The 20,103-nt window shown below is 37.3% G+C and overlaps 1 protein-coding gene across 2 annotated transcripts in view; it reads left to right on the top strand.

The window, feature by feature from the left end:
• Window positions 1–20,103, top strand: part of LOC131101942 (gamma-aminobutyric acid type B receptor subunit 2-like) — a 136,543-nt gene that overhangs the window by 18,937 nt on the left and 97,503 nt on the right. The window contains exon 1 of one of the 2 annotated variants that reach the window (XM_058047358.1): window positions 19,112–19,186. The exons of the other annotated variant lie outside the window; for it this stretch is intronic. Within the exon in view, the coding sequence (XP_057903341.1) occupies window positions 19,178–19,186 (9 nt within the window). The 5' untranslated portion in view covers window positions 19,112–19,177. Of the gene's footprint in view, window positions 1–19,111; window positions 19,187–20,103 lie in introns of those variants that run through there. 2 annotated transcript variants of the gene reach the window in all.

Genomic DNA, 20,103 nt, shown 5'->3' with positions numbered 1-20,103 from the left:
AACTTTTTTTTGGAAAAATTTACAGCTGAATATTTTTAGCTCTGTAAGCTAGTAGATTGATAGACCTGCTTGTTGTTGGCGAAAAGCAACACGTTAATTAATTCCGATTAATTCCGCTCTTCCGGGCAATGGAAATGTGTATATATTGAAAACAGAAAAACAACGCCACAAATTCAAATAATACATAATAAGCAAATTTTTCATGATTACAAATCTTTAAAAATTTCCAAAGATGTTACAGTTTTTTGTCATCTGAAAAATCGCGAAAGTTGTCTTGCAAACATTTTTATTAGTATTTTTCCTGCTACGGACTCACCGCTAGGCTATGTGAATGTGTATATATTGAAAACAGAAAAATAATGCCACAAATTCAAATAATACATAATAAGCAAATTTTTCATGATTACAAATCTTTTACATTTTCCAAAGATGTTCAGTCTTTCGCCATCTGAAAAATCGCTAAAGTTGTCTTGCAAACATTTTTATTTGTATTTTTCCTGCTACGGACTCACCGCTAGGCCATATGAGTGTGTATATATTGAAAACAGAAAAATAACGCCACAAATTCAAATAATACATAATAAGCAAATTTTTCTTGATTACAAATCTTTAAAATTTTCCAAAAATGTTACAGTCTTTCGCCATCTGAAAAATCGCTAAAGTTGTCTTGCAAACATATTTATTAGTATTTTTCCTGCTACGGACTCACCGCTAGGCGATATGAATATGTATATATTGAAAACAGAAAAATAATGCCACCAATTCAAATAATACATAATAATAAAATTTTTCATGATTACAAATCTTTTAAATTTTCCAAAGATGTTACAGTCTTTCGCCATCTGAAAAATCGCTAAAGTTGTCTTGCAAACATTTTTATTAGTATTTTTCCTGCTACGGACTCACCGCTAGGCGATATGAATGTGTATATATTGAAAACAGAAAAACGCCAAATTATACAAATTATACATAATAAGCACATTTTTCATGATTACAAATCTTCTATGAAAGTGTATATATTAAAAACAAAGACAAAGGGATATGGTGGGGCAGTGCCCCTAATGCATATTCACTCTTTTTTTACGTCAAATAAAATTGAAGAATGCAGCATTAGCAGACATAAAATAATTTATAATAAACATACTTTTTGGATAATAAATGATTAAGCCGACAAAATATTGTCTTGCTAAGAAAGGAAAAATGTATGTTATTATTTAGTATAAAAGTATTTTAAATATCTTCCTTTTGTGCTAGCGTATCGCTATAGCCGTCACGTGTAGACGGCTACTTTGGGGTTAAAATGGCCTTTCCTGTGGCGCATCCACAACGTTACGTCTGGAAGACATGTTTGCCGGTCTCCCGCTCCGGGGCGTGGCGTGTCACCATGATGGCGGCGGCGGTGGCGGCGAGGGAACGCACGGGAGGTCACGACCGTTCTTTTGTGTTTGATAGAGGGCAAATGTAAATGTCAGCCGCGTCTGGAAAGGAAAGGTCCGCCGCGCTGTGATGCTGCGCGGAATAAGCTGTGACAGATGGCGGAGGCTTTGCAGGCCGCAATCTGCGGAGGCGAGAGGGGAAAAAAAAAAAAAAAAAACGTGAGGAGAAAAGAAACAAAGCAGACAAAAGACGACTTTGTCACTCCGGCATCATTCTATAGCATTATTATATATAATTATTATTATTATTATCATAGCAGGAAATGAGTGGATGTATGTCGTCTTTACAACCGCACGTCTGATCTCCATCTTGGGCGTGGATCGTAAATCTTTTGCGTTCTTGATTGAGTCATATTGACGGCGATCCGATCGATCACACGTGACCCGGTGTCAGCATGGAAGCTATCAAGCGCTTGGATTGTCACAAAAAAAATCATTTTTTTTTTTTTTTTTTTTTTTATTGGAAGGCCCGGGGGGGGGGGGGGGGGGGGGGCGATCAGGAAAAAAAAAATGAGCGCACAACCTTTCAGCGGTACGATTGATTTTGTTGCAACGATGCGGAAAAACTGCATCGAGAAATTATTTGGAACTGGTCCCTGTGGAACGCCCACCATAACATTTTTAATGTCATATATAAAGTATATACGTATTTAGTGGGACTTATCTTTATGAAAGACCCCCATACACACCTTCAGTCAGACCCCAACCTCCACCAGAACCAAGACCAGAGAGCTGTTAAGGACACCAGGAACAACATTGTAGACCTGTACCAGGACGGGATGAACTAATCTACAAATTGGAGCAATTTTGGGAAATTGGAAGAAATACCGACAACTTTTTTCGACCTGGGGGGGTCCAAGCAAAATCTGGTCTGGTGGGGTACAAATGATCTTGAGAACGGTGAGAGATCAGCCAAGAACTGCACACAAGGAAGCGGTCTGGGGACCAAGAACTGGGACCACAGTAACAAAAGTCGCTATTTGTAACACACTACGTCGTAATGGCTTCAAATCCTGTAGACCCCAAAATGTCCCCCCCCCCATCAGGACCAGGACTGTCTAACGCTAGCTAGAGAGCATCTGGATGATCCAGAAGAGGATGGAGAGAATGTCATGTGACCAAAATCCAAAATCAAAGACCAAAGACCAAAATCGAACTTTTCAGGATGGTGTTTGTGGGGGGGGGGGGGGGGGTGTTGCATCCCAAGGACGCCATCGCCACTATGAGGCATCAAGGGGACATGATGATGGGTCCATATTAAGAGGACAAAAGGGGACCATGTGCGGTGAGATTTTGTCCGGTAACCTCAAATCCCAGATCCAGATCCCAACCACATCGCCCCGGGCAACCATGGGGTGGCTCTGTAGGAAGCACGTCAAGGTCCTGGAGTGGTCCAGCCACTGGGGGGGGGGGGGGGGGGGCACAGGGTGTTGTCATGTGCCCTGATTGTTGTGTAACAGATTGATTAACCCCTCGGCGGAAGCGAGCCGTTTCATCACGGAGGTTAGAGACGTCGGCGCTGGGAATATTTGTCTCTCCATGAAACGGGATTTTAAACGATATTCATCCACGACGGGAACGGGATGCTTCTTAAAAAAAAAAAAAAAAAACAGGAATATGTCTACACACTGCACACACATCAGACACTTCATTAGGAACACTGTCACTCTCGAGTCCTCAACTTTTTCCATCAATTTGTTGAATGTGGTTTTGGGTTCATAATATCAACATTTCAGTTTTTTTAATCCTTTTTTGATACATTTTTTATTGTCTTTAAGTTGTTTTTTTTTATAATAACCTACAGGCAAAAAAAAACAAAAAATGATGTACATCCCATAATTGGCCCGGGGCCACACTTTGAACACCCCTGCTTATTAGCTCATTATGTACATGGATATTTTATATAAATTTTTTAAGACACATTTCTATAAACATGGACAGGATATTTTTTTGAAAAAAAATAAAAATTAAATGAAAAATAAAATATTTAAAAAATAATAATATTTGTGTATATATACATATATGCTATTTTAGTAAGTATATTCAACATGTTGTGTGGCTGTACCTAATAAAGTGTCCTTGTCCCATGCCCCGCCCACCTCCTCTGCTAAATAGACGTGTAAAAAAAAAGAGGTTTTTAATCTGCTTGTGACTTTGTGTGAACAGAAGATGAAACTGTTGGCTAAAGTCTGAGTGCCAGTCAGCTGATATCTAATCTGCTGATTCCACTCTTGGCCAGATTAAGGGGTTGCGGTTTAGAACCGCAGCGAGAGCCAACACAGCCAGGCGACGACAATGATGACTTGATGGATGGAGATGGGGGGGGGGGGCTCAGAACACAGTTGATTATTGGCTGGGAGTGATTTTAGACATAAAGTAAAAAAAAGTCAAACAAAAATGTAACCAAAAATGGGGCAATATTACAAAAAGAGCATAAAATTATGAGGAAAAAGAACATGAAATATTAAAGGAAAAATAAGAAAGTGTCATCAATATTATGAGAAACAAAGAAAACAATGAATGAAGTTGTCATTTTTGCAAAATGATGTTGCGGGAAAAGTTATAGGTAATACATTATTTATAATTAAATGTATATTTAATTTATATTTATAATTTTATAATATTACATTTATAATTACATTAATTTTTTTTATAATTAAACATTTTTCATTATAATGAATTATTTTTTTAATAATAAATATAAAATAAATAATAAATAATAAAATAAATAAAATAAATTATAAAATAAATTATAAAATAAATTATAAAATAAATTATAAAATAAATAAATAAATAAATAATAAATAGTAATAAATAATCCCAAATTGAAAATTAAAATAGTTGGAAAATGAAAATAACAGGAGAAATGTGAAAAAAAGCTGTTATGTTATGACAATAAAGTCAAAATATTAGGAGAAAAAAATTGTAATCTAACAAGAGAAAATAAACTCGGGATATTATGAGGTGACATAAAGTCATTTAAATAACAAAAAATATGTAATAAAAAAACAAAAAAAATGTATCTCTTCCATACAGCATTTATGCAAATTATTTGGTGCAAATCTGGGAAAAGGTGCAGATTTTTTTTTGTTTTTTTTCCCGCTCTGGCGATTTTATTAGATTTTTTTGGAAAAGGATATCAGAGCGAAGATGCTTGCAAGATGCTATATGTTGTGTCAGCTAGCCGCTAACCGTATCAACCTTGACACAGTCAAGCTATGCTATGCTAGCTCAAATCAAGAAGCCTATTGGAGTTGGAATGTCAATAGAACTCTTCTTTGTGCTTTTAGTGTTCACAGAAATATTCTTTTTGCATTAGAAGGGGGGTCCCAAAACCCCCAAAACAAAGACAATGCCTCCTGTTTATATCCCTGCGTCATTTCAACTCGATTGCTTCTTGCATCGAGTTCCCGGATTGAGTTCATGCACGCGTTTGGTGGCCTTCCACTCTTTTGTTAGCGTGTGCACTCAGCAGCGCTAGCGGCGTAGTGGAGTAAATATAGCATCTGAAGAATAAAACAAATAGATAAATACAGTATAGGAGGCCTTAATGCTGACAAAGTCTGTAATGGGAACGGGGGTGGACGGGGGGGGGGGGGCTGACCAGCTGCCGCCCAGCCCCCCTCCTCCCCCAAAGCGGCGCCCGTGTCTAATTGGGCTCTTGCTTTCACGTGCGCTATCAAATAAGGTCATGTGGACGCATCGGGCCAGCAGCGCCGTGGTTTGATTCCCCCACCCCACCCCCACCATCTTTCTTCTTCAAGCTGTGTGTGTGTTTTAGAAGACCCCCCCCCCCCCCCCCCCTCACAGCCACGCCACCCCCCCCACCCCCCACCCTGCTCGCGATGTGCTGCATGCAAACATGAATTATGGAGACAAGGCGAGGGTTTTTCTTCTCTTCGTCGCTGCGGCGCGGCTAATGCGAGATGTTGTTCAACCTGCGGGGCTCGGAGGGAACCTCCAATAAGATGACCTCTCTCTCTCTCTCTCTCTCTCTCTCTCTCTCTCTCTCTCTGCAAGCACAACTTAGCTCCGCCTTGAACCCTTTGTACATCACCACTTTGTTTACAGTTGTCGTTGTTTGTGTGGAGATCCATCGTTGTAGTGAAAGGACGTCTTCAGTGGTTCCCACAGGACTACATTCTATTTGTGGCGGGGGTGGTGGTGGGGGGGGGGGGCGACTTGTCTAATTTGCATACAGTACCTTATGGATGGAAAGAGAGTAAAAAAAAAAAAAAAGATAATAGTACACAGTAACAGTAAATACAAATAATAATAATAATACATAGTATAAATAACAATATATAAATAAAAATGTTATGTAAATGTATTTATTTTGGAGGTTAATTTATATACATATGTTGTATATATAATCTCATTATTAATTAATTAATTATTATATTTTTTATATTTATTTTATTAATTATATATTTATAATTATTATATTTAATTATACTTAATTATTAATGTTTGTATTTTATTATTATAAATTATTTGATGCATCATCTTTATTTTAAAATTTTTTAATAATATTTATACATTTGAATATGGTTTTATTCATGCAAATTGTTTTTTGCATTTGTATTTATTATTTTAATATGCATCTTTAACAATTCATAATATACAGTATAAATATATGGTTAATCTATTATATATTTATTTTATTATTTATATTTTATAATTATTATATTTAATTATACTTAATGATTATTTTTTATATTTTATTATTATAAATGATTTGATACATCATTTTGATTTTTAATTTTTTAAATAATATTTATATATTTGAATATGGTTTTATTCATGCAAATTGTTTTTTACATTTGTATTTATTACTTTATTATGCATCTTTAACATTTCATAACATACAGTATAAATATATGGTTAATCTATTATATATTTATTTTATTATTTATATATTTATAATTATTATATTTAATTATATGTAATTATTATTTTTTATTTTTTATTATTATAAATCATTTGATACATAATTTTGATTTTTTAAATAATATTTATATATTTGAATATGTTTTTATTCATGCAAATTGTTATTTTTTACATTTGTATTTATGACTTTATTATGCATCTTTAACATTTCATAATATACAGTATAAATATATGGTTAATCTATATATTTATTTTATTATTTATATATTTATAATTATTATATTTAATTATACATAATTATTAATTTTTATGTTTTATTATTATAAATTATTTGATACATAATTTTGATTTTTTAAATAATATTTATATATTTGAATATGTTTTATTCATGCAAATTGTTATTTTTTCACATTTGTATTTATGACTTTATTATGCTTCTTTAACATTTCATAATATACAGTATAATTATATGGTTAATCTATTATATATTTATTTTATTATTTATATTTTATAATTATTATATTTAATTATACTTAATTATTATTTTTTTATTATTATAAATCATTTGATACATAATTTTGCTTTTTTAAATAATATTTATATATTTGAATATGTTTTTATTCATGCAAATTGTTATTTTTTCACATTTGTATTTATGACTTTATTATGCTTCTTTAACATTTCATAATATACAGTATAAATATATGATTAAACATGCGTGGGTTGGCTTTTATGAAGTCATGACGTAAACATGCTAGACTTGTCCATGTGATGGAAAAAGTGGAGCAAATATTACACTGAGAGTATTATTGCTCTGATTGTCTGTGTAATAATACGAGTACTACTAATGTGGTGGAAGTCGTTAGCATAGCAAACATTCCCAGACAGCTGAAATAGTTGCTAATTTTAGGCTCCCGGCTCGCCTACGAGCTACTATGGAAAGAGCGTAGCGGTCTTGACTCGCAGTCTAATCGCTCGCCTTCCTGTATTACATTACACAAATACTACATATTATTGCAGTAATATATATATTAATATAAGTATATTATAACAGCATCATGTTTTATTTTAAGATGTGTAGCAAAGCCTGTTTAGTTTATAGTGACAATTATAGTACGCATGGTAACATGACAAGTACGCATGCTAATATCTAATCATCATTCATGTTCCACGTTCACCTGCTCGGCTCAACAGGTTTCTGTTTCCATGGCAACGGGATGCAGAAAATCCCCATTTCCTTGGCGACCGGCGAAGATGTGCAAAAAAAAAAAAAAAAAAGGTTTCCGCGTGCGTGAAAATTTCATCAGTCGCTCTTTGTTTTCTCGCAATGACGAAACGCGCTGTAAGCGGACGCTTGATTGACAGGCCTGTATTGCGCGCCAGGCGAGCGGACAGCCCGACTCATGATCCACTCCCCCCCCCCTCTCTCTCTTGCGAACGCACACCCACGCTCTGCCTCGCCGCCCACGCCGTCGTAGCGCTCGGGAAACTTTTCTGCTTGCTTGTTTCCTCCTTCCTCCCGCCGCCGCTTTCCAATCCGGGCTCCTTTATTCCGTCTTTGTCCATACTACCCGACTTCCCTTTTTCCAGGACTTGTGGTCTGATTGTGTTGCAGGAAAGCCGCTCATTAGAAGGCAACGCTGGCGCTAGCATGCTGTGGCTTTTACCAGCACAAAAACAACATCCTGCCACAGCTAATTAGCATTTTGGGGCGAGAAAAGTGGCAGATTTCCTTAGCTTCCTGTCAGGAACGGCTTAAACTGCTTAGTTCAAGGCTCCCTTTCATGCTAAAGGGAATTTTTAACGCCATTCTTGTCAAAATATTTACTCATTAACCACAAAAAAGTAGGCTTCTCTACACATCTTAAAATTCAGCTGTGCCAACTGTCAGCCAATGACAAACGTGGGAGCTGGAAGTTAGTTTGTTTTGGTTTTCTTCAGTGAACAGGCTAGCCTAGCATGAGCGACGTGACTGTTGAAGTACAAGTGTAATGTTAGCGCTTTAGCTAACATAGCCATGCTAGCGTTGCGGTGGGATTACGTTCGGGGACAAACCGAACAGTTGAGGCAGCCATAAAAATACCGATTGGACAAACCGACAGGAGGTCATCAAAGCAAACGCCTCCCTCGCTCACGGTGCAACTAAAAATAGCACACAATGGTTCCCCCTTAAAAGTCGGAATATTTTGAGAAACAAATAAAACAAACCAAATTTGTAATTTAAAAAATGTTGTGAAAAAAATATGCGAATAAAGTCTTAATATTTTTTTTGAAATTTTAGAAATTTTAGAAAATTTGTGAAAATTATTTAAAAAGAAAGTTGAAGTATTTTTAAAATTACAAAAAAAATTGTAATAAAAAAATGTTAGGAAAAAATAGTCAAACTTTTATGAGAGATAAACAAAAACTATGAAATTTTTGGGAAAATTAGGGTGGGAAAAAAAGAGTATTAAAATATGGAAATGAAGCAAAAACATTATGCGAATAAAGTCATAATATGAATAGAAAATTTGCGAAAATTATTTTAAAAAGAAAGTTGAAGTATTTTTAAAATTACAAAAAAAAATTGTAATTAAAAAAATGTTAGGAAAAAAATAGTCAAACTTTTATGAGACATAAACAAAAACAATGAATTTTTTGGAAAATTAAGGTGGGGAAAAAGAGTATTAAAATATGGGAATGAAGCAAAAACATTATGCGAATAAAGTCATAATATGAATAGAAAATTTGCGAAAATTATTTTAAAAAGAAAGTTGAAGTATTTTTAAAATTGCAAAAAAAAATTGTAATAAAAAATGTTAGGAAAAAAAAATAGTCAAACTTTTATGAGACATAAACAAAAACAATGAATTTTTTTGGAAAATTAAGGTGGGGAAAAAGAGTATTAAAATATGGAAATGAAGCAAAAACATTATGCAAATAAAGTCATAAATATGAATAGAAAATTAGCAAAAATTATTTTAAAAAGAAAGTTGAAGTATTTTTAAAATTACAAAAAAAATTGTAATAAAAAAATGTTAGGAAAAAAAATAGTCAAAATTTTATGAGACATAAACAAAAACAATGAATTTTTTTGGAAAATTAAGGTGGGGAAAAAGAGTATTAAAATATGGGAATGAAGCAAAAAAAAGCAAAAAAAATTGTGCGAATAAAGTCATAATATGAATAGAAAATTTGCGAAAATTATTTTAAAAAGAAAGCTGAAGTATTTTTAAAATTACAAAAAAATTGTAATTAAAAAATGTTAGGAAAAAATAGTCAAACTTTTTTGAGAGATAAACAAAAACAATGAATTTTTTTTGGAAAATTAGGGTGGGGAAAAAGAGTATTAAAATATGGGAATGAAGCAAAAAAAAGCAAAAAAAATTATGCGAATAAAGTCATAATATGAATAGAAAATTTGTGAAAATTATTTTAAAAAGAAAGTTTTTTAAAATTACAAAAAAACAAAAATTTGGAAAAAAAGGTGAAGTTGATATAAGTAAGAAATAAGTAATAATTATAAGTAAATAAGTACTAATAATAGTAATAATACACTTTCTCATCTATGGATGGCAAAGCTGAGATGCATTTTTTTTAAATGTACGTAAAGAGAAAATGTTAGGACACCCCGCCTATGTGCATATGTGTCCTCTCGGTGTCATAGCGTGACGTTCCTGCTGGGAAGGTGGTTAGTCTTCCATCTACTATTTTATTCATCAGCGCCGCCTGGTGCCGGCCGGGACACAGGTGTACAGGAAGTACACTCCTCCCCCCTCCTTGTTGGCGTTTTCCTCCAGTAGCGACGTTTACGTTGCGTTAACACGCCACGTCACTTTGTCTCATCACACGGCCGCCCGAGGCCGACCCCAAAATAGCACCACTGCGATGGGAGATGCGACCGCCCTGGCAAGACGCCGTGTCCCGCCCCCCCCGCCTTCTGTTTTGTCAATTTGTCCTCAACGAGGCGTCCTCGGAGAGCCGACCCTTGGACCTCCTCTTCTCAGGGCCGCCGCTTCCTGTTGAGTGTTTGAGTGTTTCCTCTCCGCGCCGCCTTTGCATGCAAGTGCAGGAGACACGCACGCGGCACAGGAAGGGGGACGTTTGGGCCCCCGAGGTGCAGTTATTCCCATGTTGGTCCTTTTGTGCCACGCGTGTGGCGCGTGAGAGGCTCTCGCTTGGCCACCGGCGGCGAACAACCAAGGTAAGGAAGGGAAGCGCACGCTAGCTTGTGTTTAGCGCTAGCTCAGCACTTGGGCTGAGATGCCGGGAAAACTTTGGGAGATCCAAAAGGGAAAAGATTCCCGTCCTTGGATGTCATACCGGCCAAAATAAGGCAGGGGGGAGATGTTGTCTCACGGTGGTGCGCTCCACCAAATTACCATTTTACCAGTCAGCTCTGCCATGCTGCGCCATGCTGCGCCATGCTGCGCCATGCTGTGTCATGCTGCGTCATGCCGCGCCATGCTGCGCCATGCTGCGCCATGCTGCGTCATGCTGCACCATGCTGCGTCATGCTGCGCCATGCTGCGCCTCCAAAAGGCACATGTATTTTTTTAAAAACTGAATCTTTTAAAAAAACAAATCCATTTTGCGTGGCTTGACTTAAAAATAAGACATATAAATAAACATATGAAGGCATAAATATAAAATAGAATGACTTTGATAAAAATGCTAAAAATAAAAATGACTTCCATGTGTAAGAAAAATTTTATAAAAAATAATAATGACTTACATTAAAGCATAATATTAATAAATATGAATACAAATGTAATCAAAAATGTGAAAAAGTCATTCAAATAAATAAAAATCCAAAATGCCTTAAAAGTGTAAAGAAATAAAGATGCATAAAGAAAAAAAAAACATAAATAAAGCATAAAAATCATAGAAATAAATACAAATAATTAAATAATATAAGTACATAAAAAGAACAATGACATAAGTGTAAAATAAAATAAAAAAATATAATAAATGACTGAAAAATACGACTGGAAAAAAAAGTCAAAATTAATAAAAACCGAAAAGCCAAAATACATAAAAATTAAATTACTTAAAATAAATGGAACAATAAAAGTGGGTTGTAATTTAGTGACCACTAGAACGCGAGTCCCAGGTCAAGACCATTTGAGAACCCATGACCTCGAGGATGCCCAGTGGGATACATTGTGGTTCTCTACAGACAACCACCTTACTAAACACTTTATCGGCAACGTCCTCATCAATATTTCATCCTAACATTCTGTCATAAAACTAAACCAAATAATCTTTTTTCTCTTAAACTCTTTTTCTTCCATTTGACTTTGAAAAGACTTGGCCTTCCTCCCCTCAGCGTCGGGGCGCTGGCGATACGTGAATCAGCACCGGCTTGATTTAAGGAAGCGCTCCCGGGTCGCCGCCACTTCCTTAGATTTGATCCGGCGGGGTCAGGCCGGGGTCCAAACTCTTGGATCCCGACCAACGCTGCGGATGTTCTCGTCTTAAAGGCGCCGGACTGTACTTTCTTTCTCACAGGACACATCCTACGGCCAATCACATCCACAAGCTATTGGATGGAAACGGCCATTATTGGCTCAATTATGTAGTACAAAATACAACCATGCTTTTTTGCTTCTCATAATTTTATGACTTTAAAATTTTAATTATGTTTCCTCATAATGTCTCATAATGACTTTTTCAGTTTTTATTTTATTTTTTTAATATTTTATTTTTTTTAAGTTAGTTTTTTTTTTAATAGTTTTTCAGTTTTCAATTTTTTTTACTATTTGGACTTCCTTCTTGTAAATTTTCTTCTCATAATTCTGACTTGATTTCCAGAATATTTCTATATTATAATATAATATAATTATATAATATTATTATATTATTATTATATTATATATTATAATTATTATTATATTATATTATTATTATTATATTATATTATATTATATTATTATTATTATTATTATTGTTATTGTTATTGTTATTATTATTATTATTATTATTATTATTATTATATTATATTATATTATATTATATTATATTATATTATATTATATTATATTATATTATATTATATTATATTATATTATATTATATTATATTATATTATATTATATTATATTATATTATATTATATTATATTATATTATATTATAATATTATATAATTATGTAATAATAATATTTCTATTCTTGTAACATTGCAACCTTATTCTACAAAAATGACAGCTTCAGTTGAAATTTTTAAAACTTCCAAAAAAAACAAATTTTTTCTTATTATTCCAAGGTTATGGTATTAAAATTTATTTATTTTTTTTCAAAATATTGCTGCATTATTTTTGCTAAATTATAACTTTGTACTACATTTTTTCTTAATATTTTGTCTCTACATTTCACTCAATTTTTGCTGTTATTGTTTTGCTTTTTGTTGTTGTTGTCTTGTTAAATTATATGATATTTGCACCTGCTGGATAAGCTAATAGCTCCAAAAAAATAATAAGATAAGATGATAAGATAATAAACGATGTCCTTCCTGTCCTTTGGAGTGGACTCGTACGTCCTGATTGGCCACCTTTGGCGCGTCGCAGCACGAGCACCTTTGATGGGATTAGCCGTGATAAAGATGCTTCTTCTGTGGAGCTGGGAGAATGTTGCAGAGATTTATACATTTTTGATGCGACGCGTAGAGGAACACACACACACGCACACACACACACACACACACACAAAGGCGGCGTGACCTACTTAGAGAGCTGTGGAATTCTGACGACTGGCCGTGTCACCGAGTGCCAAATCTCCCTCTCTCTCTTTTACACGTGTCCAAGAAGTCATCACGTTTTCTCTGCTTTTGCATCTTTTTTTAAGCCTTTAAGTCTGTTCTACCGGAAAGACTTTAGTCAAAGACTAAACACACAAAGCAAACAATGGCCGCTCCCGTTCCCGCTCCCGTTCCCGCTCCCGCTCCTGTTCCCTTCCACGCTTGGACAATAAAAAGCCATTTTCCCGACGACACGGCCTTGGACACAAAACGACTTTTCCTTTGCACGGACTCGCTCCTTCCCGCATGAGTCGTCACCCGCCTCTTCCTCCGCTGCTTCTCCTGGGTCGCCATAGCAACGCAGCATCGGCACGTCAGCTGTTTGTCGGAGACGCCATTGTTCGATTGCCGCCGCCGTCGCCGCCGCTGTCACGTTTTCCGCCATTATGCTGGACTTCATTATTGAATTGAATGCCGAGCATCGTGTGAGGCGGTTACTTGTCACATGACTTCTGGGAAGACTTCTTGGGACTTTTTTTTTCCCGATTTTTGGGGTCGGAGGTTACTGAAAGATGGCCCCGCTCTGCATCTTTGTGGACGTTGTTTTCTGCACTAAAAGAGAGAGGAATACGTAGATGAAAGTTCCAACACTATGGATCATATAACGGAATTTGCAAGAGAGGAAGAACCAGGAAGAACAGGAAAGAAAGCAATGGAACGGCCGGGAAGAATAGGAAAAGAACTAGAAAGAGGTTTCCAGAGTGGATGTCAGAGATGTGAATGTTGACCGCCGGCCGGGATTCCTGGGAGGCTACGTTGCACTCTAACAAGATTGATGTGTGTGGACAGTAGAATCCCACAGCTGCAGGCTCGCACGCACACACACACACACACACACACACACACGCACACACACACACATGCTCTCGCACACACGTCATTTTCCACAAGACGTGTTTTTAAGAAAGGCTCCAGCCTTTTCATACATTTGGAGAAATATGTCAACTTATCACAGACGTCCTTTCAGTCCTGCCAAAAGGTCAGCACCAATATACGCCTACCCCGCCCCCTCCCCCATGCGCCCCCCCATGCGCCCTCCCGCCATCTCTAAATGGCTCTTATGAGATAACCAATGGTGAGGAGAGGACTGGTGATAATGTCACACACACACACACACACACACACACGTACAAACGTGACTCGTGTACAGATGATAGTAGTCTAGTCGTCCTTCCATATAATACAATAACAAAGTCAAAGTGTGGGGGGGGGGGGGGTTGGTGGGGGGGGGGGGGGGCAGAACAGTGTCTGTAAAACGTAACGCTGGCACAAGGATGGATTTTCTCAAAAAATAATTTACAAATGTTTTTTTATTTATTTGTTATGTTATTTGTTTGTGGAGAAAGACAGAGGGACAGGACTGTACCATTTACATTATAAGGCAGGGGGAACACTTCCGTTATGACTCCAAATGACAAAAACAAAGGTTTCAATAAAAATTGTTACGTTTTTATAAGCTAGCAGTCTACTTCCTGGTTTGTGGAGAAAGACAAGAGAGACAGGACTGTACCATTTACATTATAAGGCAGGGGGAACACTTCGGTTATGACTCCAAATGACAAAAACAAAGGTTTCAATAAAAATTGTTACGTTTATATAAGCTAGCAGTCTACTTCCTGGTTTGTGGAGAAAGACAAGAGAGACAGGACTGTACCATTTACATTATAAGGCAGGGGGAACACTTCTGTTATGACTCCAAATGACAAAAACAAAGGTTTCAATAAAAATTGTTACGTTTATATAAGCCAGCAGTCTACTTCCTGGTTTGTGGAGAAAGACAAGAGAGACAGGACTGTACCATTTACATTATAAGGCAGGGGGAACACTTCCGTTATGACTCCAAATGACAAAAATAAAGGTTTCAATACAAATTGCTAAATTTATATAAGCTAGCAGGCTACTTCCTGGTTTGTGGAGAAAGACAGAGGGATAGGACTGTACCATTTACATTATAGGGTGGGGCGAACACTTCCGTTATGACTCCAAATGACAAAAATAAAGGTTTCAATACAAAATGGCTAAATTTATATAAGCTAGCAGGCTACTTCCTGGTTTGTGGAGAAAGACAGAGGGATAGGACTGTACCATTTACATTATAAGGCTGGGGGAATACTTCCGTTATGACTCCAAATGACAAAAACAAAGGTTTCAATAAAAAATTGCCACATTTATAAAGCTAGCAAGCTACTTCCTGGTTTGTGGAGAAAGACAGCAAGACAGGACTGTACCATTTACATTATAAGGCAGGGGGAACACTTCAGTTATGACTCCAAATGACAAAAATAAAGGTTTCAATAAAAAAATGCCACATTTATATTAGCTAGCAAGCTACTTCCTGGTTTGTGGAGAAAGACAGAGGGATAGGACTGTACCATTTACATTATAGGGAGGGGGGGAAACTTCTGTTATGACTCCAAATGACAAAAATAAAGGTTTCAATAAAAATTGCTACATTTATATAAGCTAGCAAGCTACTTCCTGGTTTGTGGAACATCCATCCATAACATAACATCCATCCATTCATGCTTTTTCTATGCCGCTTATCCTACAATCCTAATCAATAATGATCATATATAACAATTAGTATATTAATAAATATTTAAATACATGCGTCCTGTGTAGAGCTGTGGGATTTTCCAAGTCTGAGCATCAGCGTTCTCGCAGGACAGGACTACGGGTTGACTTCCTGTGTTGTTGTCGCTAGCGAGCAGACGTGAGACATCACAGGGGAAGAAAGGCGGACAAAAGTCCACTCCATCACAATCGGACTTGATCCACGGGATCAATGTGGACTCTCCTGTCATCCTCCAGAGGCGCTTGTTTAAATGTTAGCAGGCGTCTCCTGCATATATTGAAAGCCCCCACTCCCCCCCTCCCCCATTCCTTCCCCCACCCCTCCAAGTAATACTTAAGGCTTTGGATGTTGCTGTGAATGACCTGTCAGCCATGAAAGCACCTCTTCTTCTTCTTCTTCTTCTTCTTCTTCTTCTTCTTCTTCAGTCAGGATGAGTGAAAAGTGATTAATGACCCCAATGAGCGCTGGTGGCAGGGGTGGGTGGGGGTGGACTAGGGGGGGCTACAGTCAGCCTTTACTTTCAAGTACAAGCGCTCCGGCTTGAATCAAACGGAGACCGGAATGGATTTACATTCAGTCGACCCCCCCCACCCCGTCCCCCCACCCACCACACGTTTGCCATCCACCACCATCATCATGACAGCTACCAGCAAAAGATGAAGATTCAATATTGAATAAGTATAATATGTATTTTTAAAGCGGCACGGCGGTCTGGTGGTTAGTGCGCAGACCTCACAGCTAGGAGACCAGGGTTCGGTCCCCGCCCTCGGCCATCTCTGTGTGGAGTTTGCATGTTCTCCCCGTGCATGCGTGGGTTTTCTCCGGGTACTCCGGTTTCCTCCCACATTCCAAAAACATGCTAGGTTAATTAGCCACTCCAAATTGTCCATAGGTATGAATGTGAGTGTGAATGGTTGTTTGTCTATATGTGCCCTGTGATTGGCTGGCCACCAGTCCAGTGTGGACCCCGCCTTTCGCCCCAAGACAGCTGGGATAGGCTCCAGCACCCCCAGCGACCCTCGTGAGAATAAAGCGGTAGAAAATGAATGAATGAATGAATGTATTTTTAAATATTTAAAATCATGAATAAAATCCGAACCAAAAAAAATGCACAGGTCACATATGTAGCATATGCATGTACATTGGCTCCATATCAAATATAATATTCATAAATTGTGTAAAAACGTGACAACAGACATTCATTTATTCCAACAAACGTGATGTAAAAACCGTCTGCCTGCTCAGAAATCGATGAAATTGCTTTTTACTGCTGCGGGGAAGTTTAAGAAAGGCTGACTTACGCCGCCAGTCTTTGCATGAATAAACGCAGGTCCCTATATGGACGTATAGATGCACGGCATACGGTATTGGTATGTGTGTCTGGGCTCAGGTTGCCGTGTGCATACTACGTATATATGGACGTATAGATGCACGGCGTACGGTATTGGTATGTATACGGCGGGGCTCAGGTTGCCATTTGAGTGCAGTAATTTGCTATCAGATGGAGGACAAGTACAGCTGCCTCTGTTTGTGGCGCTAACAAGGCATTTCATCATGGTTAGCTCCAGCCGGGCGTTCTCATTGGCTCACACACACACACACACACACACACACGGGGATAGGTGTATGTTTGCGTACACATGACTCCATCCATATGGAGGACCAAAACTGCCAAAATAATAAATAAATATATAAAATATAAAAGAAAAAATAAATACAAAAATAAAAAACAAGATTAAAAAAATAAAAATAAATACAAAAATAAATGTAGAAATAAATACAAAAATAAATATATAAATAGAATTACATATCAATAAATAAATAAAAGCACTCTGCTCTCATATGTATTTATTTCATGCAGCAGACAATGTCAGCTTGAAATGCAGAAGGAAAAACTATTCAAATGAGGGGGCGGTCCTAAGTGTGTCTTGGGTTGAAGTGTTCGCCTATTGGTTGATCGACATGTGAGTGCGAAAATCGACTAGGTATGCCTGCAAACGGCCACAGCAAGAGGAAGTCACCACACCACTCTCAATGGCGGTAAATATGGCCGCAATCTCCAGCTCGGACACCGACTTCCTGGTGGACCCCGCCATTATTGTCCCGGTAAATGTATACTTTTCTCCCTGTATACTTCCTCTTGCTGTGGCCGTTTGCAGGCATACCTAGTCGATTTTCGCACTCACATGTCAATCAACCAATAGGCGAACACTTCAACCCAAGACACACTTAGGACCGCCCCCTCATTTGAATAGTTTTTCCTTCTGCATTTCAGGCTGACATTGTCTGCAGCATGAAATAAATACATATGAGAGCAGAGTGCTTTTATTTATTGATTGATATGTAATTCTATTTATATATTTATTTTTGTATTTATTTCTACATTTATTTTTGTATTTATTTTTAATTTTCGAATCTTGTTTTTTATTTTTGTATTTATTTTTGCTTTTATTTATTTATTATGTATATATTTTGTTATTTTTGTTTTTATTTCCATTTATATTAATTTTTTTGTATTTAATTTTTTGATTTTTTTTTTCATTTTTGTTTTTATTTCCACTTTTATTTATTTATTTATTTATTATTTTGGCAGTTTTGGTCCTCCATACATCCAGGCCTCCATCACACAAACAAGTACGACTTAGTCTCTTACACAAAGACTCTTTATGTGGCTGACCTTTAAAGACACCTACTATAGTAGTACTATTTCAATATTTCATAAACGTACATTATCCGTCAGCTGTTAGCTCCCATTTCAGAAAATGGAGTCCCGTTTGTCAGCGGCACAAGAACACAACATAATGTCATCATGGAAGGATCAATCAGTAAGGAAGCCGTTTACGTTTTCCCCTGCTGTGTAATCAACCAAAGGACTCGCCGATATTCCGATACCGGACCAGGCGTAAAACAAGCGTACGTTAATCCCATCGATCCTCTACAAATGGCCTCTAAATGCCAGGAATGATTTCAGATGGCGGTTGATGTGGGGCAATAACGTGGATGCTTCTAGACCTGGTCCATGTGTAAAACGCCACCTAGAAATATGAGTCATGAATGAGTATTGCATGTTTTTTTTAACTGAACTGTTCGTTCATATGTTGCCTCAAATCAACTCTTCTTTCCCCTTCCTACCTGAGGTGACTCGTGGGCATTTCATGAATGAATCCAGTTTTAGTGACTCACAGCTGCTCCACCAATAACTCTGCAAAGACCCAAATACTTATACTTATACTTCTGGCTCATGTGTACTCAAAGACTCCATTTTCACTGATTCAATGATACTCAATGAAGACTTGAGTTTGACTGACTTACAGGTACTCAACGTGTTGTAAATTCCCTCATTGTGACTGGATGTTTGGTGCAGGCACTGTTCAGGGCAGACTGTGGTCGTGTTTGTGCCAGGCAAATTGCTGGGCAGCTAAGGGGTCCTCTGTAAGACCACAGCCTAGCAGTCAGTGGGCTTGTTCCCCTTTCCATACGCCATTACCTGTCTGCGTTCATGAGAAAGGTAAGCTAATGGGCTGTTAACGGCTTTTAACGGCTGTTCGCGATCGTTATTCATATGCTAATTAGGCGGCGAATATCGCCCATTGTGTCGGGTGCCCGCGTTTGTTATGCTAAACTCTTTTACATGCTAGCTAACCTGTTGCCGCCCTTTCCGTAGCCAAATACAGTGTATGTGTTGCGTAGATTAGCCTGTGTTGTTTCAAGCTAGTGACCTGTATTTGTGCTGATTTATTTCTTCATTTATTTCACAAACCAGACTCATTACGGCATACTAGTTAACCGGTCAGTTGGAATAGGACTGTAATCAATAAAGTACATACAGTTCTGCTACAGTTCAGGTACTGAACGAATACTAAACTCAAGTCTCATGGGTCTCACTGACTCATCGGTGCTCAATGAAGACTCGAGTGTCACTGACTCGCGGGTACTCGACGAAGACTCGAGTTTGACTGACTTACAGGTACCGAACAAATATTAAAGTCTCATGGGTCTCACTGACTCATCCGTGCTCAGTAAAGACTCCAGAGTCACTGACTCACGGGTACTCGACTTAAGACTAGAGTTTGACCGACTCAGTAAATATTGAAGATTAGGGTTGTGATGCAAGCAACACCAGGTCGCCCACGTAGATAACCGTATTCCGTCGGCAAAAAACACTTGCTCCTTCTTAATAAAGTCCATCACGTCGCTTCATCCGATTGGATTATTTTTTTTTTTTCAATCTTGCGACTCCGAGGTTCACTGTGCTGTTGTTCTGGAGGAAATCTCATTCAGTTTGCTGGCTGATGGCTAACAAGGTCAAATGACTCTCTAGATGAGATGGTCTCTCCCTCACACACACACACACACACACACACACGCACGCGCACACACACACCTGCCATTCTATCAGCTGCAAAGCTCCTGAATGGAGTGGCA

The sequence above is a fragment of the Doryrhamphus excisus genome, chromosome 14, assembly GCF_030265055.1.
Source record: "Doryrhamphus excisus isolate RoL2022-K1 chromosome 14, RoL_Dexc_1.0, whole genome shotgun sequence".
Lineage (NCBI taxonomy): Eukaryota > Metazoa > Chordata > Actinopteri > Syngnathiformes > Syngnathidae > Doryrhamphus > Doryrhamphus excisus.
Note: the sequence above shows the minus strand (reverse complement) of the source record. Positions and strands in the feature narration are given on the sequence as shown.